The 22,746-nt window shown below is 36.6% G+C and overlaps 1 protein-coding gene and 1 long non-coding RNA gene across 6 annotated transcripts; both read right to left on the bottom strand.

The window, feature by feature from the left end:
* Positions 1–9,892: 9,892 nt before the first annotated feature.
* Positions 9,893–16,532, bottom strand: LOC140181942 (uncharacterized). 5 transcript variants are annotated; one of them, XR_011877632.1, is made up of 4 exons: positions 12,522–12,767; positions 11,913–11,967; positions 11,696–11,824; positions 9,893–10,221 (listed from the first exon to the last, which is right to left on the bottom strand). XR_011877632.1 is itself a non-coding variant. In XM_072227722.1 (2 exons), the coding sequence occupies exons 1-2, from the start codon at positions 16,501–16,503 to the stop codon at positions 10,196–10,198; spliced, it is 654 nt and encodes a 217-aa protein (XP_072083823.1). In that variant the 5' UTR covers positions 16,504–16,532; the 3' UTR covers positions 9,893–10,195. The 5 variants fall into 5 exon arrangements, 1 of the variants encoding a protein (XP_072083823.1); XR_011877635.1 differs by having other exon boundaries at positions 11,918–11,967; XR_011877633.1 differs by lacking the exon at positions 12,522–12,767 and adding an exon at positions 12,059–12,209.
* Positions 16,533–17,454: 922 nt separating this feature from the next.
* LOC140181943 (uncharacterized) lies at positions 17,455–19,731 on the bottom strand. The gene is made up of 4 exons (XR_011877636.1): positions 19,581–19,731; positions 19,435–19,489; positions 19,218–19,346; positions 17,455–17,743 (listed from the first exon to the last, which is right to left on the bottom strand). It is a non-coding gene; the product is annotated as an uncharacterized lncRNA (long non-coding RNA).
* Positions 19,732–22,746: the final 3,015 nt, after the last annotated feature.

The raw sequence follows: 22,746 nt of genomic DNA, 5'->3' as shown, positions 1-22,746 counted from the left end.
AATATAAGATAATAAAATTAATTTCTTTTATTTCTAAAACTCAAATTATTGAATTATAAAAATATCAACTATTTAAATTAAATTATATAAAATTTTTATTATTTTATAACTATTAATGTTATAATTTAAATATAGAAAATAACTCAATAATTATAAAATTGGATAAGAATCTTAATTTATTTTAAATTCAATTAATCAAAACTTGTTTTAATTATCTTTAATAAAGTAATTTTTGAAATTAAAGTTACAAATAAATAAGTGAATTTGAAATTAGTTTATAATAAACCTTTTTAAAATTTTTGGGTCTTACATTCGGTGACACCACTCTTTCTAAATATTTCAAGCTATAATCAATACCAAGCCAAGCTCTATGAGAACTTGTTCCCTAAAGTCTATCTTGTAACACCGAATGTCCGAATCCCTCCACCAATCGAAGAACAAGGAACATCTAAAATCTGGGATGAGATAAGCTAAAGGACTCTTACCATAGAAAAATAGACAGTGCATGATTGATTTTAGTGCTGAATTGCAGATTGGGCAAGTTTCCAGAGTGGATGAGAACTGCTGGTGGAAGAGAAGTAGAACAAGAAGCTTACCATGAAGAATTTTTCACACTAAAAAATAGAATCTTGTGAGGAATTTTTAGCTTTCAAAAATTTCTCAAAACTATCCTTATTGTATGAAGTTCGGACAGAATTCAATGAAAGTATGGTAAAATTGGTAAGCAATCTTGTATCCTGATACTGATGCATCGGGCTGTCAAAACGAGTCAGGCCCAACGGTCCGGCTCATTTATCCATTTAAATGGCCAAATTTTTTCCTCTAATTTTGGCCCGTTAAAATTTTCAAGCTAAATGGGCTAAACCTGATTAACCGAAAAAAATACGAGTTAAACGGGCTAAGCCACAGGCTAAACGAGGGCCCGCATAAATTTTTATTTTTTTAAAATACTAAAAAATGTAAGATTTTGCTCAACGCCATCCGAAAAAACCCAACCGAATACTATGCATAACACAGCCTTACACCATAAGCTCAATACTATGCATAACACAGCCGAAAAAAATCCGACCCGGATACAATACAAATACAACACAAAATTGAAAATTCTCACTTGCTCAGCCACTCGCTAAAAATTAAAATTAGAAAGAAAAAAGAAAAAGCTCTCTGGAGTAGCTCTAATTCTTCGACACAGCCGCACAAATTTATATTTGTCCATCCCTCTTCCGTAACTTCTTCATCGTTGTCGTCGATGAGCATCTCTACCATTGGAGCCTTACAAACCTCTCATCACCATTGGCTCCTTAGTCTTCATCACTTTATTAATTCTTCGTTTAGCTTCTACTCTTCTTCAGTTTTTGTAGTCTTCGGTTATCAGTCTTCTTTCAATAATTGTAAGATTACTTTCTTGTCTTAACAATAAAATATGCATGATATTTCTTATTTTATAAATCTTATGTTCTCAACGTTTAGATGAATAGTATGATACCAACGTCAATTATTTATCTATTCTATTTTATTTTGGGTTATTTGTAATAATATTTTTTGTAAATGATAAAGAGTAATCTAATTCTGTGTTTGTATTTTTGGTTAGTGATTTATTTTGGAATTATGGATGACTATGCAAGAGATCTTATTGATCCAAATGCTGAGGTAGAACACATTTTCTTGGACTCAGACTCTAATGATGACTTTAATGATCTTGTTGATGACAAAGTCCCACTGGAAGTAACTTAAGCGACACCTCTTGTAAGTATTCCACCTATTGCTATTGATGGGTCAATTTCTAAAAAGAGAAAAAGGTCAACTACATTTAGTATCTGGGATAGTTTTAAAAAAATATTTGAAAAAGATGGCAAAGTAAAGTGCAAATGTAAAGGATGTGAAAAAGAATACAGAGGTGGGAATAGTACTCATGGTACCTCTACATTGAAATGACATATTCCTGTGTGTCGTGAACTTCCTAAATTTCATGATTTGAAAAGAATGATGCTTGATGAAGCTGGGAGGTTAAGGGCTAGGCAAGTTGATCTTGTGGTTTTTCGTGAATTAATTGCAATAGCAATCATAGAACATGATTTTTCTTTCTCATTTGTTGAGTATAGAAGGATTAGGGATATTTTTAAGTACTTGAATCCTGATGCTAAGATGTTTTATCAGAACATTGTTGTAGCTGATATTTTCAAATTTTATATTGTTGAAAAAGAAAAGTTAAAATGCCAGTTAGAGAAAAACTTTGAAGTAGGATATATTTAAATACTAATCTTTGGACTTCATGCACAACAGAGGGTTATATGACTTTGACTACCCATTATGTTGATTTTAGGTAAAAATTAAATTTTAAGATACTCTTTTCACATACTCCCTCTCCATACGGGGTATCAATTAGCAAATAAAGTGCTTTAGTTGTTATTTGAATGGGTAATAGAGAAGAAAATATTTTCAATAGCCTTAGACAGTGCTTCATCTAATGATAGCATCAAACTTTACTCAAGTGAAACCTCCTTTTAAGTGATGGGTTATTGTGTAATGGAGAATTTTTTCATGTGAGGTGTTGTACTCATATTTTAAACTTGATAGTTCAAGATGTATTGAAGGTTGCTAGTTCTATTTTTTATAATATCAGAGAGAGTATTGAGTATGGAAGAGTATCAGAGGCACGAGCTACCCAATTTAGAGATGTTCTTAAGTCACTTGAAATTCTTGACATTAGATTGAACTTAAATATGCCCACTAGATAAAATTCTAATTTCTTGATGTTGAAGAGTGCTTTGAGATGTGAGCATTGTTGTTAGTCTCTTTTTGAAGGATAACAATTTTAAAAATTATCCGTTCAAATAAGAGTGAAAAAGAGGAAGAGAAATCTGTAAATTTTTTAATCCATTTTACAAAATTACTACCCTAATGTTTGGTCAATATTATCCTACTTCAAATTTATATTTTATGCAAATTTAAAAAATTGAGTGCTTGCTAAAAGAATACTCCAATAGTGAGGATGATGTCATAAGAAAAATGGTGCAACTAATGAAAGCCAAATTTGATAAGTATTGGAGCAATTATTCTATGATTTTATCTTTAGGAGCTATTCTAGATTCTCGAATGAAATTTCATATCTTAGGATATTATTTGAATAAAGTGGATCCATTTACTGCTAATGAGAAATTGACCACCATAAAAAAGAAGCTGTATTTATTGTTTGAAGCATATTTTGAAATTGAGTCACATAATGCCTCTTATAATGTCTCTAATAATTAAATAAAAATTTTAATTTCTAGAAAAGATGATCCACTTTCATTTGATGTGCCTAATATAAGTCTTATTTATCTTGTATATTATGTTAATATAATTTTATTTTATATGTTTCTGTCAATATGTTATTTTTTTAACTATTTTATTATTATTTTTTTTAAATATTGTAGGAGTTGAGAAATATAAATGTTCAAACTAATGCTTCACCAAGAAAGTCTTCTTTAGATATCTATTTGGATGAGTCAATTCTTGATATGAATTCCAAAATAGATGTCTTGTAATATTGGAGGTCTCAAGTTCATCGCTTTTCTGATTTAGCTTCCATGACTTGTGATGTGCTTAGTATTTTAATAACTATGGTAGCTTTGGAATCGGCCTTTTCCATTGGTGCACATGTCCTAAATAAGTATGGAAATTCTATTTTGGATAATAATGTACAAATTTTTATTTGTGCTCGTAATTAGATCCATGGATTTAAAGAGGATGATAATTCACTTTTTTAAATTTATTTTGTTAACTTCTATTGGCATTAAATATTAAATGACTTGCATATTGTATTTGTTTAGTTTTCTACTAACTAATTTTAAATTGTAGATATTGAATTTGAGTGTAAAAATAAAAGTGACAAAGAACATTATAAAGATAAAGTGGATTCAATTAATATGATGTTTGGTATTTTATTAGTGTTGTCTAATTATTTCAAATTATACACTTTTTTAATTCAATTTTATTGAAATTTTTTTTCTACCATTATGTCACTAACTTTCATTTGATAATTTATTCTTCTTGCAATTGTAGGTGTAGACTAATCTGGTGGATTAGATAAAAGATTTTGGAATTACATTGCTTGCTACTTTTGTAATCTATTAAACACTTTCTTTTTATTTTTGTATGGCTTTTTGGTAAAATTATGATGTTGCTTTATTGGTTTATAATACTTTGTTAAATCTATTAGGAAAATTAGGAATACTCCTTTAATTAGAAATATGAAATTACTAATTGAATGTGAATGTGATTCTTTTTTAAGTTAAAAGGACAATTTAAAACATAATAGTTACTCAAATCAAATGTGCAATGTGTAAAAAAAAAATTAATGTCAAATATATTTATTGAAACTTTAATTTTTTTTGTGCCAAACAATATTTTTTTTTGTCCAAAATTATACAGTCCTCAAAATTGGATTTTTTTAGTATTTTATTTTTTTTTAAAAAATTTCAAAAAGAAAAAATAACAAATAAATAGGCCAGCCCATTTAACACGTCAGGTTAGCCATAAACAGTCCGGACTATAAAATCTTAGTCTGCGAATAAAGTGAGGTTAAATGGGCTAGTCTGTATAACACACATGCCTAAACGGGTTGGGCAAGTCCATTTGACAGTCCTGATGCAATATCATATGTTTTTGCTATGTTCAACCCCTATTGATATGTGTCTTCACCTTCTCTTGGGGTTATGGAGAGGATTTGTTGAGCAATTTCTAGAGGAAAAGGTCTACGATTAATACTTGATTCCACTATTTATTTGACAACGGTCTTTCACCTATAACAGATGGTAACTATCTGATAGTAGTGTCACAGATGGTGGAATAGTGAAAGGGTAAAGAGGAGGGATCCATGATTCATTAAAAATTCGGATATCACCATAACTTACTTTCCAACTAATGCCTTTCTCTGTAACTCTCCACTCTTCAAGAATATTTTTTCAACTCCAAAAAAGTAAGGTTCCTACTTCTGCTGCAAGAAAAGAATTAAATCTAAAGCATTTACTTTTAAGTATTCTAAAAAGAAGAGAGTTAGGTTAAGTCACAATTTTCTAGCATTATTTACCTAAAAAGGCTAGATTTGAGCCCTGAGATCTTTGAAACTACGCCCACCTTCTTTCTTAGACATAGTCATCTTATCCCAACTAATCCACACTATTTGCCTTTCAGAACTTTGCTACCCTCACTAGATATTGGTTAGAATACTATGAATTTTATTTAGCAAGTTATCTGAAAGTTTAAAACATGACAAGGTGTAGATTGGTATAACTTCACCGATTAGTCAGAGTAATACCTGTCTTCCTATAACAAATATTTTTTCTATTCTTGTGTTCTTTTGAGAATCTTATCTTTGATTGAGTTGAATGTGACTTTCTTAGAGCAGTTGACAAGGAAAGGTATGCCTAAATAAATATCCTGTGCATATATATGAGAAATATTCAGTTGGACTATTAGAGAGGTTCTAATTGGCCTTGGAGTGTTATTACAAAAAAATGGGGCCGATTTATTAAGATTAACTCTAAGCCTATTGAATCTCTCATCCAATAATTCTAGAATTAAGGCAAAACTATTTTCCGAGGCTTTACCGAATAAAATGGTATCATCAACAAATAACATGTGATTTATAGTTAGGCATCTTCTGTTTATCGAAATTCTCCAGATGAGATTGTTTTCCTCTACTTTGTGTAACAAGAAGGAAAGTCCTTTTGCACATAATAAGAAAAGAGAAAAAGGATAGAAGATCACCTTGACAAATGCCTCTATTTGGTTTAAAAAAATCATAGGGTTGACCTTCCACAACAACAAAATAAGAAACAGTTGTCATCAATTCACGAATCCAGTCGATGAATCTCGATTCAAAGCTCAACTTTTTCCATAATAAACCATAGAAAATGTCACTCCACCTTATCGTAGGCTTTACTCATACCAAGCTTGAGTGTTATTTCGTATTCCAAGCTTCACTTCTTTTATTTAAGATAGTGCATACATTTTCCTACAAGAATGTTATAAAAAATAAGTCTACCTTTTAAGAATGTATTGTAAGTAGCGCTAATTACCTTATTCATACACCCTTGGAGTCTGTGGACCAACACCTTCAAAATAATTTTGTAGACAATAAAGGTCAAACTGATGAGACTTACCTGAGTCATATTGCTCACATCTAGGACCACTAGGCAAATATTGGTGTGGTTAAAACTTTTCAAAATTCTACCTCCAACAAAGAAACTCCTCACAAATATTGCCATCTATTTTAGATTCAGGTTTTTGCTACTAACTTCTTCTATTATCAACTGATTGTCTTCTTGAATTTCATTGATGGAGCTTGTGATATCTTCTAATATAATAGGAGAACTAGATTTTGTTATTGGTTGCCGAGCTAACTCTGGAATTTGGCTGAGAAACTTGTACTCCTTGAAACTTCATTTTTTTATCCTTCATATTCAGTTTAGAGAAGCTTTCAAGCAACCAAGAAGGGACAGGCTTTTTTCTTGGTTGTGAAGGCTTAGATTATAATTTCTGAAGTTGCTTGCATTATCACTACTATCATTGTCAATTATTTTCTCTACTTGACCAACCTTGATCCAATCGCCAATGCTTTCCACTTTAATATCACCTGAAGCAGAGTCTAACATGAAGATCTAGCAGTGCTTTGAATCATGTTCAAGGTGAGCACAATAGGTGCAAAAGATCTCAATACGCTCATATCTCAATTCAGTTTCCACCATTTTACCTCCTAGAGTAGTCATTCGAATCAAGTCCTACGTTCATATAATCCAATTTTCAGTACTTTACCTCCTAGAGCAACCATTCAATCCTTCACCCTTTTATCACCATTGATAAAAACTAGATTTAAGAATTCTAGATTCCTTTTTTTTGACAGAGAAAGGCCAATATTAATAATCTTACCAATTTTCTCACCCAATTTACAACCAACTTCACTCTTGAATTTTTCTAAAAACTCCCAGAATTAAATCCAAATTGAAAAAGAACTAATTTTTTCGTAGTCTTAAAAGTCGGGATCTATCAACTTCTGAACATGTAAAATATAATCCTTCAATAGCCACGAAGATCTCTTCTCAATTTTGAGTACACCTAACTCGTTTTGAAAAAAGAATTAGAATTGGCTTGATCCTAATTGCACTCGTCTAAATTCATCTGACCTCCCCCAAATAGCTTTTAATGCATTTTCAATGGTTCCTATTGAAAATACCTTATCGGAAAACACACGATCAAATAGACTTTTAGTACATGTGTACAGTTTCTTAGAGAAATTTTTCTCTGTCACAAAACTAATTCCTCCTCTTCTTTCATGCTCTTTGGGTTCAAATGTGGATTTTCTCCCCTTTTTTAGTTTATGATACGAATGAGGGTGTGATGATGATAGGGTTAGAGAAAAATAAGAAGAATAGAAAGAGTGAAAGAAGGAAAGAAAGTTGTAAAAAATAGATTCGAATAAAAAAAAGAATTTGAAAAAATAAAAAAAGAATTAGAGAATTAAAATTGGAAAGAAAAAAAGAAAGTAAAAGAAAAATCTTTTGAGACATAACAAAATCTTAATAGAATAATTTGAAAATCAATCATAATCCTATTTTTAAACTGTACTCTATATTAATTAATTATAATTAATTAATAATTATTTAAATTTTATTTTTTAAAATATAAAATTAATGATTGTTAATTGCAGTTATTTAAAGTTGACTAATTATGAATTATTTATCTATACTTTTTCAATCACATTAGGTTACTTTTTTTTTACGTTAATAACTTTTGCTAAACAATGACTCCCAAATAGTTGATGGTAAGGAGAAGTGATCGATGTTAAATCGATTGAATCTTAAGAAGTAACATAAGTTATATTTTTTTTGGTATTTAAACGGGGCTAAAACCCAGAATTACAAGACACTAATCAACCGGGGTAAGGAAGCCCCTCTACAATTATCAAACAAAATTTGTCTCAAAGATACTGGTGGCACATCAACAAAATTGAAACCTGGATTACACTTTAATCCTTCTCTAGCTAAAAAATCAGCAGCTCTATTTCCTTCTCTATAAGTATGACTTACTCTAACTTGCTAGTTCTTTTTCAGCCACTTAGAGATAATTCTGATCAAATTACTAGGATAGTTTTCTGCATTTTCTTTAGTAATGACATCCATAAGCACTTTTGAGTCCAGATCCACAATAAGCCTCCTGATTCCCAACTCCCAGGCTGTTTTCAGCCCGTGTAACAAGCCCCAAATCTCTGCTTGAAAAGCTGAACAGATTCTCAAGTTTGAATAGTATCCAGCAACCCAATGCCCCATCTCATCCCTTAAGAGTCCTCCATATGATGCTGTCCCTGGGTTTCCGCACGAAGCACCATCAGAATTCAATTTGATCCAGTTGGTAGGTGGACATGACCATGAGATCTGTCTTTCTACTTTTTCTCTATACTCTCCAGTATACAGCTTGTAAGGAGCATTCCTGATCGAAATTGCTTGATTGCAAATGAAAGAGCACGGATCATTAGACCTGGTAAAACCCGGCATAAAAATCTCCTTATTTCTCCAGCGCCATAACCACCAGCAGGTAACTACAAATTGTGTTATCCAATCTATTTGGTTTGAACGGCCCAACTCAGTGGAAAGGTTCCATCTGAGCCACGCTTCGAAGGGAGCTCTAAAGAAATCTTGAAGGAAGGTTGGGTGAATGAATTGGGTCAAAATTCTAGATGCTGCTGGGCAGTCTCTTAACAGGTGCTCTTGGGTCTCTTGGACTCCTTGGCATCTGTGGCAGAAAGGGGGTGCTCCAAAAAGTTTTGATCTTCTTTTTGCAGTCATGAGTTTTTTGTGTGTGGTCACCCACAAGAAACACCGCATTCTTTGGGGTCCTCTCCACTTCCATATCACATTCCACACTTGATCTTGTGGTTTTCCATGCCCTGCTAAAAGTTTATAAGCACTCGCAATAGAAAAATCTCCATTTTGAGTTGCATTCCACCATATTCGATCTCTGTCCGCTTCTTGAAGAGGAGGATGGATAGCTCTTATTTTGTTAATGATGACATCCGGGAGATAATTCTTTAGAAGGGGGTAGTTTCAATCATTGTTTTGTTCCACAGCTTCAATAATTGTCATGTTCCTTATCTCCGCAGGGATCTGATTACTGGTTAGGTGCTCACGAAGAGGTTCATTTTCTACCCAAGAATCATCCCAAAGACGAGTCGATTTACCATTACCAATTGAAAATCTTGTATTCTTGTCAAAGATCGTCTTCATCTTTTTAAGATTTTTCCAGAATTGAGAATCTGAGCCTTTGACTTTCATCTCACCAGGAAATTGTCTCCCTTTATCATATTTATTCAGTAGTACTCTTGCCCAGAGAGTATCATTATCCACCACTAATCTCCAGAAAGCTTTGAGCATGAAGGCTTCATTCATCAAGGAAAGAGATTTGAATCCCAAGCCTCCAAGAATTTTGGATTTGCATAAAATATGCCATCCCACATTGTGAAATTTTCTTTCTCCTGCATTTTCTGCCCAGATGAACTTTCTTTGCAATCTTTCAATTTCTTGACAATTTCCTTTAGGGATAATGGAATGCATCATATCATAGTTCAGAGAGGGAGTTAACACAGATTGAGCCAGAGTAACTCTACCAGCGAAAGACAAGCATCCTACTTTCCACCCACTGAGTTTATTCTTGACCCGCTGTAACACCCTACCACACAAAGCTTTACGCTTAAGTCGTAAAACAGAGGTGATGTGATATTACGACCTCTAAAATAAAATAAGTACATATAATAGCAAAAGAGTTATAATATGCTAGGAGCCTTGAAGGATAGGGGAAATAAAAATCGCGAGATAAAAGCGCAATGCTCAAGGAACGAGTTAACTTGCATGCTAAGAAAACTGTAACTGTCAAACATAAGGTAACAGAAGTAGGAATAGAGTGCCAAAGATACAAAATAACAAGCTCCTAACTCAGCCTGCGAAGTCAAGACTGGCCGGAGAATATTTACACATATATACATACATATCCAAAACCCAAAAGTACATACACACAATCCTGCCTCTCCATAAACCTCTAAGAGGATCAAAAAGGACAAGTTAAGCGGAGAGAAAGCTAAGTACATATATATACATCACTGTACAATAAAACTATACAACAACACTATCCAGTAACCCCTCCGCTTTAAGAGTCCAGACGCCTAACGAGATGGCTCCCGACCTGCATCTGAAAAACAACAACATAGTATGGAATGAGAACCGGAGGTTCTCAGTATGGTAAAGGTGCCACACACATAATATATAAGGTCCTGGGAATGCCAGAGGCAATCCTAGAACGCCGACACTCAGATTGTAGAGCTTAAAGTATTAAACAGAAGCCATAAAAGACGGTTTCCTAAAAATATTTAATCCTAACTTAACTTAACCTTAAATCTAAGTCCTATACTGCCATTCCTCCATACCTCCAATTCCATCATGCATTTTCACAGACAAATAAACAGGTAAAGGCAAACACAAGAAAGTTACAACTACTGCAGGTAACAAATACACATTTAGCATGGCAAATACAGATAGGCACACCCAATTAGAGCACAAGCAAGTAATTCAAGTAATATGCATATGATGCATGCCTGTCCTATGGCTCATGAGGCTCATCTGTCGGTTATCCAGCCAACCCGACAAGTCTGAATTGTCCTTAGACTGTCCCCCGACGTGCATCCCCAAGAGTCTATGCATAGATTTTTCTCAAATAATCAATATTGCTCAATGGGGGTAACATTCCCGGGAATTTATATAGTGCCCGGTCACACTTACGTCGTAGGGTCAACAGAGTATCGAGTTTTCAACCTGGTACACGTGGTGGCAAGCCACGGCACTTAATCCAGGGAATCTCGTATCTCAGATTATTCAAATTCATAAGCCATATAAATAATTCAATTATAATTCCTCAACATCCACATCATTCTCAATTGCATCTCATTCATCATCATACATTAAACATATTCAATCCTTATCCTTCATTATCACACCTCCCATTCCGTCCATCAATAGTTTCAATTCAAAACATAATTCATTCTTTTCTAAGAATCAAACTTCAAACTTAAAACATACTCACTTTCTTAATAACTCAAAATCAAACCATATAACATTTAAATCTAAATTTCTTTTAAATAATCATCTAAACAAAATCTCTAATTTTTATAAAATTTCGGCAGCACCTCCTCTAAAACTCGGACTTTGCCACCCTTTTCGGGTCTAAACCTGCTTTCTTTTCAATTCAACATACCCTTCCTCATCATCATAACAGTCACCACAATAAATCTACCTCAGATAAACAATTATACTCATACAATATTCAAATCTAACAACCCAAAATTCAACTAAGAATCATAGTTCATAAATCCTAGGCTTTTAACACAAAATACCTCATTATCACAACAACCTCCACAATAGTTATACCTCAAATCAATAATTCACCAAATCATTAGTTAATCAACAAGCACCAAACTAACCATATTCATCAACAATAACATTCAAAATCCAAAATTAATAATTAATTATCCAATAAACTTCAACCAATTATATTCATCGACAAATTACTAAATATTAAATATACACCTGCATTCCAACTTATCCTATGGTCATCTAGCCTAAGTTTTCACAGAACATTATATATTAAATGCAAGAAACCTAAACCATACCTTGGCCGATTTCCACGTAACGACCAAAGCTATTTATTCAAAACCAAAGCAGCCCCTCAAAACTCAACTAATCTGCTTCCTCCAAGTTCCAGTATTCACAATTTCAAGCTCCAATTATTTATTTTCAACCTAATACACATTCATAACACATATATACCCAATTTAATACTCAAAGCTCAAATTCAATGAAAATAAAATAGAATTATCGTATCCTCACCTTACCCAAGCTTCACATAAGCAAGAGTGAACGTTTCTCTCAAGCTAATTGGATCCTAAAACATCAGAAATCAAAGAAATTCAATATTCCCACTTAAAATTCGAAAATTGGGGGAAGATGAAGCTGAGAGTGATTAAACAAGTTACCTATGAAATTGTTCCGGTAGAAATGTAGAGCTCGACGCGGTGAACGCGTGGCCGCAAACGGTGCGGCGATTGGAGCTCGGACGGAGAAGTTACGGCGTACGGAAGTTAACGTGAGGGTTTAACGTTCTTCCTTTTCTCTCCTCTGTTGCTCTCTGATGCTGCCGAAATAAGGAGAAGAAGAACGTGGCTTTTACTTAAAGGGCTGGTCCGGTTGGGCCCACGGCCCGGTTTGGGTCCGGTTCAACCGGTTCGGCCCGTTCGGTCCAATCTTGGACCGTTTTCTTCGAAATTGGTGTCAAAATTCTCGTTTCGATGAGCTCTACCCTAATTTGATATAATATTCATGTTTCTAATCCTCCTTATAAAAAAATAATTTATTAACTAATTATCTACTAATTTAACCGGGGTTTACATCCTACCCACCTAATAAAGAATTTTGCCCTCAAAATTCAAATATAGTTACCTGAAAAGAGATGTGGATAGTCCTTTCGCATATCTGATTCGAGTTCCCAGGTATGTTCCTCGATACCAGCTCGTCTCCAAGCTACTTTTACCAATGATACTTCCCTTCCTCGTAATCGTTTAACACTGGTGTCATCAATCCTCACCGGAATTACTGGGAGTGTTAGATCTTCTCTCACTTGGATTGGTTCTGGTTCTAGAACATGACTTGCATCAGGAGTATACTTCCGAAGCTGTGATACATGAAATACATTGTGCAAATTCGAAAGGTATGGCGGTAAGGCAATTCTATAAGCCACTGGCCCAATTCTTTTCAGAATCTCAAACGGTCCAATATAACGGGGATTCAGTTTCTTGGTCTTAATAGCTCTTCCCACTCCAGTGGTTGGTGTAACTTTCAAAAAGACATGTTCTCCTTCTTCGAATTCCAAAGGCTTTCGCCTCTGATCAGCATAACTTTTCTGGCGGCTCTGGGCTATAAGCATTCGATTACGAATCTTCTTTATCTGCTCAGTCGTTTCAGCTATCATTTCAGGCCCTAATAAACTCCTTTCTCCAGTTTCATACCAACACAACGGAGACTGACATTTTCTGCCATACAGAGCTTCATATGGAGCCATTCCGATGCTCGCATGGTAGCTATTATTATAAGCAAACTCTATTAATGGCATATACCGATCCCAGCTTGCTGGCTGGTCCAAAACACAAGCCCTTAGCATATCCTCCAAAGTCTGAATAGTTCTCTCTGACTGACCATCTGTCTGAGGGTGATACGCAGTACTCAAGCTTAACTGAGTCCCAAATGCACGCTGAAAAGCTCCCCAGAACCTTGATGTAAAACGGGGATCTCTATCAGATATAATAGTAGAGGGCACACCATGTAATCTGACAATCTCTTTGATATACATTCGAGCCAATTCCTCCATTGTGCAACTTATTCGGATAGGAAGAAAGTGAGCTGATTTTGTTAGTCGATCAACAACCACCCAAATAGCGTCACAACCAGATCGGGTTCTAGGCAAACCTATCACAAAATCCATTGCAATACTCTCCCATTTCCATTGTGGAATCTCCAAAGGCTGAAGGGTTCCTGATGGTCTCTGATGCTCAATCTTAACCTTCTGACATGTTAGACATTTAGATACATGCAATGCCACATCATTCTTCATACCTGGCCACCAGAACATCGCTTTCAGATCCTGATACATTTTAGTGCTCCCTGGGTGAATTGAAAACCCGCTCTTATGAGCTTCCTTTAAGATACTTTGTCGTAGGTCTCCAACATCAGGCACAATAATCCGGTTCTTGAACCTCCATAAACCATCCTGACCTTCTGACAGTCTCCATTGTTTTCCCTGTTCAACTGCTGGTAATACCTTACGTAATGCTTCACTGTTTCGATGAGCCTTCAGAAGTTCGGATTTAAAATCACTTGAAATCTGCAACTGACTCAAACATAGGATTCCAGATTCTTCTCTAACTCCCAAATTCAAACCTTGGAATGCCTTCAGTAATTCTTCTTCCCGTAACATCATCCAAGCTGCATATAAAGACTTCCGACTCAAAGCATCCGCTACAACATTCGCTTTTCCTGGATGATAATTCAATTCAAAATCATAATCTTTCAGAAGTTCCATCCATCTCCTCTGACGCATATTCAATTCTTTCTGCTCAAAAAGATACTTCAAACTCTTATGGTCTGAGAAAACATGAAACTTAACGCCATAGAGGTAGTGCCTCCAAATCTTTAAAGCAAACACAACAGCAGCAAGTTCTAAATCATGTGTCGGGTAGTTCATCTCATGCGGCCTTAACTGCCGTGAGGCGTATGCTACAACATTCTGGTGCTGCATCAAAACACACCCCAACCCTTTCAGAGATGCATCACAATACACTTCAAACGATTCACTTGGTTCAGGTAATACCAATACAGGTGCAGTAGTCAACTTGTGCTTCAATGCCTGAAAACTCTCTTCACATTCCGGAGTCCAGATAAAAGGCGTATCCTTCCTAGTCAATTTAGTTAAAGGTAAGGCGAGTTGTGAAAATCCTTTAATGAATCTGCGATAATACCCCGCCAAACCTAGGAAACTCCTGATTTCTGTCATTGAAGTTGGTCGCTCCCAATTCATCACTGCTTCCACCTTAGCAGGATCCACAGCTATCCCCTGCTTACTCACCACGTGGCCGAGAAACTTCACTTCACTCTTCCAGAACTCACATTTAGATAACTTAGCATATAACTTCCTGTTTCTCAGAATTTGCAGCACAGTTCGCAAATGATCAGCATGTTCCTCTTCAGTCTTAGAATAAACAAGAATGTCATCAATGAAGACAATAACAAACTTGTCCAGATACGGTCGAAAAATCCTGTTCATATAATCCATAAATACTGCCGGGGCATTAGTTAACCCGAAAGACATCACTGTATACTCATAATGACCATAACGGGTTCTGAAAGCAGTTTTCGGAATATCCTCATCTCTAACCCTTATCTGATGATATCCGGATCGCAGGTCAATCTTAGAAAACACACCGGCACCCTGTAACTGATCCATTAGATCATCGATTCTAGGCAACGGATATTTATTCTTCACAGTGATCTTATTCAATTGCCGATAATCGATACACAGCCGCATACTCCCATCCTTCTTCTTTACCAGTAACACTGGCGCTCCCCACGGAGAAACACTTGGTCGGATAAAATGCTTACCCAACAGATCTTCCAGCTGAGCTTTCAGTTCAGCCATTTCTAAAGGCGACATCCTATAAGGAGTAATTGAAATTGGACCGGATCCAGGTACCAACTCAATTGCAAATTCAACCTCTCGGTTAGGTGGGAATTCATTAATATCATCCGGAAACACATCTGGAAATTCACATACAACCGGAATTTGCTCTAAACTTTGATCATCACCTGATACTCCCGCAGTTAATAACATAATACCCTGACATTCAGTTCCAGAACAGTTTACTATCATAGAGTTCAAATAGTAACTATTCACCACAACCGGTGCTTCTGACCCTTCTGGCATAAACTGTACTGACTTCTCAGAACAATCAAGCAAAACATGATTCTTGGATAACCAATCCAATCCCAAAATGAGATCAAGACCAGTCATAGGCAAACAAATCAAATCATGCACAAATTCACGCTGTTGCACTCGAAAAGGAACTTGTGGACATTCTATCCTAGTCACCATAGCTTCATGAGTAGCATTATATACTTTCAAATCATAACCTAAGACCACCATTCTCAATCTTAATTCATGGGCCTTTTCAAATGCAATAAATGAATGACTTGCTCCTGAATCAAATAAAGCATTTAAGATTTTACCAGCCATTTCACAATTACCTCTAATAAGTGTCTCAGATCCCTCAGCACCAATGGTAGAAGTAGTGTATACTCTCCCCGGCTGCTGCACCCTACCAGTCTCATACTTCTTCTTCTCAGGGCAATTACTGGCTATATGCCCGGGCTGTCCACAGGAATAGCACACTCCAAGTCCTAATCTACACGGAACTCCAGGATGATATTTTCCACACTTCTGACAATTCAGATCCTGCTGTGGCTGCTTCCCAAACCTTTTTCCTTGACTAGCATTGGTATTCGGCCTTTTGTAATTACCTTGACCCTGAGTCTGCTGCGAAACAAAACCTCCACGTTTGAAATTCCTACCTCTCGGAGCAAAGTTCCTCCCTGAAGGCCTCTGAAAAGGCATCCTCAAACTCCCTTTCTCTGCTGCCGCCTTCCTCACACAATCCTCAGCCACCCTACTCTTATTCACCAATTCAGAAAATACCCTGATCTCCATTGGGGCAACGAAGCTCAGAATATCGCTCCGAAGACCTCCCTCATATTTAATACACTTCCATTCAGCAAAATCTTCTGGTGCCCCTTGACAGATACGAGAAAAGCGACATAACTCCTCAAACTTACTAGTATACTCAGCAACAGTCATCTGTCCCTGTTTTAACTGCATTAATTCAAGTTCCTTGGCATTTCTGGCTGAATTAGGAAAATATTTCTTATAGAACTCTTTCCGAAAAACCTCCCAAGGAATCGCAGCACCATCAGGCTGCAGGATACGTCGTGTTCCCTGCCACCAGTACTGAGCTTCACCTTGCAACTGATAAGTTCCAAATTCAACCCATTGCTCTTCAGGAACCTGTTGTGCCTGTAATGCCCTTTCCATAGCCTGAATCCAATTATCTGCATCAGTGGGATTTGAGGTTCCCCTAAAAGTCGGAGGGCGAACTTTCAGAAATGTAGCAAGTGTCATAGGACCGTCCTCATCATTATTGTTCCCATGATTACCCTGATTTATCTGATTACCCAGTGCCTCGGCTGTTGCCTGCATAGCTGCAGCCATATTTCCCAGGGCAGCCATAAAATCTACTGGATCAGTCCCTGTGGGTACAGGAGTAACGGTGCCTGTCCTACCTCTACCTCGCCCGCGACCGCGTCCGCGAGTCGACATCTGGTCCCTATACACACCAAACAAGTGATATTAAGTTGATCAGTCTCAATATCGCAGGTCTAATGCTTTAAGTTCCAAATGCATGCTCACAAACGTTTATGCCATATATATCAATCAGATATCCTAATAGCACATAAACACATATACAGAGAATGCACAGAAGCACAATCAGTCCGTCTTTCAGGCTCTATAGGAACGAACTGCTCTGATACCATAATGTAACACCCTACCACACAAAGCTTTACGCTTAAGTCGTAAAACAGAGGTGATGTGATATTACGACCTCTAAAATAAAATAAGTACATATAATAGCAAAAGAGTTATAATATGCTAGGAGCCTTGAAGGATAGGGGAAATAAAAATCGCGAGATAAAAGCGCAATGCTCAAGGAACGAGTTAACTTGCATGCTAAGAAAACTGTAACTGTCAAACATAAGGTAACAGAAGTAGGAATAGAGTGCCAAAGATACAAAATAACAAGCTCCTAACTCAGCCTGCGAAGTCAAGACTGGCCGGAGAATATTTACACATATATACATACATATCCAAAACCCAAAAGTACATACACACAATCCTGCCTCTCCATAAACCTCTAAGAGGATCAAAAAGGACAAGTTAAGCGGAGAGAAAGCTAAGTACATATATATACATCACTGTACAACAAAACTATACAACAACACTATCCAGTAACCCCTCCGCTTTAAGAGTCCAGACGCCTAACGAGATGGCTCCCGACCTGCATCTGAAAAACAACAACATAGTATGGAATGAGAACCGGAGGTTCTCAGTATGGTAAAGGTGCCACACACATAATATATAAGGTCCTGGGAATGCCAGAGGCAATCCTAGAACGCCGACACTCAGATTGTAGAGCTTAAAGTATTAAACAGAAGCCATAAAAGACGGTTTCCTAAAAATATTTAATCCTAACTTAACTTAACCTTAAATCTAAGTCCTATACTGCCATTCCTCCATACCTCCAATTCCATCATGCATTTTCACAGACAAATAAACAGGTAAAGACAAACACAAGAAAGTTACAACTACTGCAGGTAACAAATACACATTTAGCATGGCAAATACAGATAGGCACACCCAATTAGAGCACAAGCAAGTAATTCAAGTAATATGCATATGATGCATGCCTGTCCTATGGCTCATGAGGCTCATCTGTCGGTTATCCAGCCAACCCGACAAGTCTGAATTGTCCTTAGACTGTCCCCCGACGTGCATCCCCAAGAGTCTATGCATAGATTTTTCTCAAATAATCAATATTGCTCAATGGGGGTAACATTCCCGGGAATTTATATAGTGCCCGGTCACACTTACGTCGTAGGGTCAACAGAGTATCGAGTTTTCAACCTGGTACACGTGGTGGCAAGCCACGGCACTTAATCCAGGGAATCTCGTATCTCAGATTATTCAAATTCATAAGCCATATAAATAATTCAATTATAATTCCTCAACATCCACATCATTCTCAATTGCATCTCATTCATCATCATACATTAAACATATTCAATCCTTATCCTTCATTATCACACCTCCCATTCCGTCCATCAATAGTTTCAATTCAAAACATAATTCATTCTTTTCTAAGAATCAAACTTCAAACTTAAAACATACTCACTTTCTTAATAACTCAAAATCAAACCATATAACATTTAAATCTAAATTTCTTTTAAATAATCATCTAAACAAAATCTCTAATTTTTATAAAATTTCGGCAGCACCTCCTCTAAAACTCGGACTTTGCCACCCTTTTCGGGTCTAAACCTGCTTTCTTTTCAATTCAACATACCCTTCCTCATCATCATAACAGTCACCACAATAAATCTACCTCAGATAAACAATTATACTCATACAATATTCAAATCTAACAACCCAAAATTCAACTAAGAATCATAGTTCATAAATCCTAGGCTTTTAACACAAAATACCTCATTATCACAACAACCTCCACAATAGTTATACCTCAAATCAATAATTCACCAAATCATTAGTTAATCAACAAGCACCAAACTAACCATATTCATCAACAATAACATTCAAAATCCAAAATTAATAATTAATTATCCAATAAACTTCAACCAATTATATTCATCGACAAATTACTAAATATTAAATATACACCTGCATTCCAACTTATCCTATGGTCATCTAGCCTAAGTTTTCACAGAACATTATATATTAAATGCAAGAAACCTAAACCATACCTTGGCCGATTTCCACGTAACGACCAAAGCTATTTATTCAAAACCAAAGCAGCCCCTCAAAACTCAACTAATCTGCTTCCTCCAAGTTCCAGTATTCACAATTTCAAGCTCCAATTATTTATTTTCAACCTAATACACATTCATAACACATATATACCCAATTTAATACTCAAAGCTCAAATTCAATGAAAATAAAATAGAATTATCGTATCCTCACCTTACCCAAGCTTCACATAAGCAAGAGTGAACGTTTCTCTCAAGCTAATTGGATCCTAAAACATCAGAAATCAAAGAAATTCAATATTCCCACTTAAAATTCGAAAATTGGGGGAAGATGAAGCTGAGAGTGATTAAACAAGTTACCTATGAAATTGTTCCGGTAGAAATGTAGAGCTCGACGCGGTGAACGCGTGGCCGCAAACGGTGCGGCGATTGGAGCTCGGACGGAGAAGTTACGGCGTACGGAAGTTAACGTGAGGGTTTAACGTTCTTCCTTTTCTCTCCTCTGTTGCTCTCTGATGCTGCCGAAATAAGGAGAAGAAGAACGTGGCTTTTACTTAAAGGGCTGGTCCGGTTGGGCCCACGGCCCGGTTTGGGTCCGGTTCAACCGGTTCGGCCCGTTCGGTCCAATCTTGGACCGTTTTCTTCGAAATTGGTGTCAAAATTCTCGTTTCGATGAGCTCTACCCTAATTTGATATAATATTCATGTTTCTAATCCTCCTTATAAAAAAATAATTTATTAACTAATTATCTACTAATTTAACCGGGGTTTACACCCGCTCCATTGCACCCTTGAAATCTCTTTTTTGCGTTCTTCCATTGGTAATCATAGCACCCAGGCATTTTCCCAGCTCGATAGTTTCCTTGAACTTGCATCTGTTAGTGATAATATCCTTCAGGCTTTGTTCCACATTTTTGGAAAAGGATATGGTTGATTTTGCTTGATTTATCTTTAATCCCGACATAGTGCAAAAAAGCTCAAGGACTCTCCCAATATTATCTATTTGTTGAGTGAAAGCCTCAGCAAAAAGCAACAGGTCATCTGCGAAGAGAAGGTGAGAAATTGATGGCCCTTCCCGACCTACTCTCATAGGCATCTGGTGCACGAAATTGTGATTACACTTTGATTATGTGAAATTCATGGCTCTTTCTTTCCCTGGCAATGGCTCCAAGAACATGGTGCCAATACCATGGTTCACAACTTCGATACAACTAACCAGCAAGTGCACTGGGTCGTCCAAGTAATACCTTACGTGAGTAAGGGTCGAATCCCACGGAGATTGTCGGTATGAAGCAAGCTATGGTCACCTTGTAAATCTCAGTCAGGCAGATATAAAATAGTATGGAGTTTTCGAAATTAATTAATAAAAGTAAAGATAGAAATACTTATGTAAATCATTGGTGAGAATTTTAGATAAGCAAATGGAGATGCTTTCGTTCCTCTGAACCTCTGCTTTCCTGCTATCTTCATCCAATCAGTCTTACTCCTTTCCATGGCTGGCTTTATGCAAGGGCATTACCGTTGTCAGTGGCTACATCCCCTCCTCTCAGTGAAAAATATGCTCACATGCTCTGTCACAGCACGGCTAATCATCTGTCGGTTCTCGATCATGCTGGAATAGGATTCACCCTCCTTTTGTGTCTGTCACTAACGCCCAGCACTCGCGAGTTTGAAGCTCGTCACAGTCATTCAGTCATTGAATCCTACTCGGAATACCACAGACAAGGTTTAGACTTTCCGGATTCTCTTGAATGCCGCCATCATTCTAGCTTATGCCACGAAGATTCCGGTTAAGAGATCTAAGAGATATTCATTCTAGCTTATTTCATGTAGAACGGAAGTGTTTGTCAGGCACGTGTTCATAGGGGAGAATGGTGATGAGCGTCACACATAATCATCACCTTCATCACGTTCTTGGGTGCGAATGGATATCTTAGAAGCGAAATAAGATGAATTGAATAGAAAACAGAAGTACTTTGCATTAATCTTTGAGGAACAGCAGAGCTCCACACCTTAATCTATGGAGTGTAGAAACTCTACCGTTGAAAATACATAAGTGAAAGGTCCAGGTATGACCGAGAGGGCCAGCCCCCAAACGTTATCTAAGATAGCATACAACTGATCAAAGATGCCTAATACAATAGTAAAAGGTCCTATTTATTATAAACTAGCTACTAGGGTTTACATGAGTAAGTAATTGATGCATAAATCCACTTCCGGGGCCCACTTGGTGTGTGTTTGGGCTGAGCTTGAGTGTTGCACGTGTAGAGGTCTTTCTTGGAGTTGAACGCGAGCTTTTGTGCCAGTTTGGGCGTTCAACTCTGGTTTTGGCTCCTTTTCTGGCGCTGGACGCCAGATTTGGGTAGAAAGCTGGCGTTGAATGCCAGTTTACGTCATCTATTCTTGGCCAAAGTATGGACTATTATATATTTCTGGAAAGCCCTGGATGTCTAATTTCCAACGCAATTGGAAGCGCGCCATTTCGAGTTCTGTAGCTCCAGAAAATTCATTTTGAGTGCAGGGAGGTCAGAATCCAACAGCATCAGCAGTCCTTCTTCAACCTCTGAATCTGATTTTTGCTCAAGTCCCTCAATTTCAGCCAGAAAATACCTGAAATCACAGAAAAACACACAAACTCATAGTAAAGTCCAGAAATGTGAATTTAACATAAAAACTAATGAAAACATCCCTAAAAGTAACTAGATCCTACTAAAAACATACTAAAAACAATGCCAAAAAGCGTATAAATTATCCGCTCATCACAACACCAAACTTAAATTGTTGCTTGTCCCAAGCAACTGAAAATCAAGTAGGATAAAAAGAAGAGAATACACTATAAATTCCAAACTATCAATGAAACAGAGCTTCAATCATATGAGCGGGACTTATAGCTTTTTGCCTCTTGAATAGTTTTGGCATCTCACTTTATCCATTGAGGTTCAGAATGATTGGCATCTATAGGAACTTCAGATTTCGAATAGTGTTATTGACTCTCCTAGTTCAGTATGATGATTCTTGAACACAGCTTCTTTATGAGTCTTGGCCGTGGCCCTAAGCACTTTGTTTTCCAGTATTACCACCGGATACATAAATGCCACAGACACATAATTGGGTGAACCTTTTCAGATTGTGACTCAGCTTTGCTAAAGTCCCCAATTAGAGGTGTCCAGGGTTCTTAAGCACACTCTTTGTTTTTGTTTTGGACCTTGACTTTAACCGCTCAGTCTCAAGTTTTCACTTGACACCTACACGCCACAAGCACATGGTTAGGGACAGCTTGGTTTAGCCGCTTTGACCAGGATTTTATTCCTTTAGGTCCTCCTATCCACTGATGCTCAAAGCCTTGGGATCCTTTTTATTTCCCTTGCCTTTTGGTTTTAAGGGTTATTGGCTTTTTCTGCTTGCTTTTTCTTTTTTCTTTCTAATTTTTTTTCGCATATTTTTTTTCTTTTTTTTTTCTGCAAGCTTTGTTCTTTGCTGCTTTTTCTTGCTTCAAGAATCATTTTTATGATTTTTCAGATTATCAA

This window comes from Arachis hypogaea, chromosome 19 (genome assembly GCF_003086295.3).
Source record: "Arachis hypogaea cultivar Tifrunner chromosome 19, arahy.Tifrunner.gnm2.J5K5, whole genome shotgun sequence".
Classification (NCBI taxonomy): Eukaryota; Viridiplantae; Streptophyta; class Magnoliopsida; order Fabales; family Fabaceae; genus Arachis; species Arachis hypogaea.
Note: the sequence above shows the minus strand (reverse complement) of the source record. Positions and strands in the feature narration are given on the sequence as shown.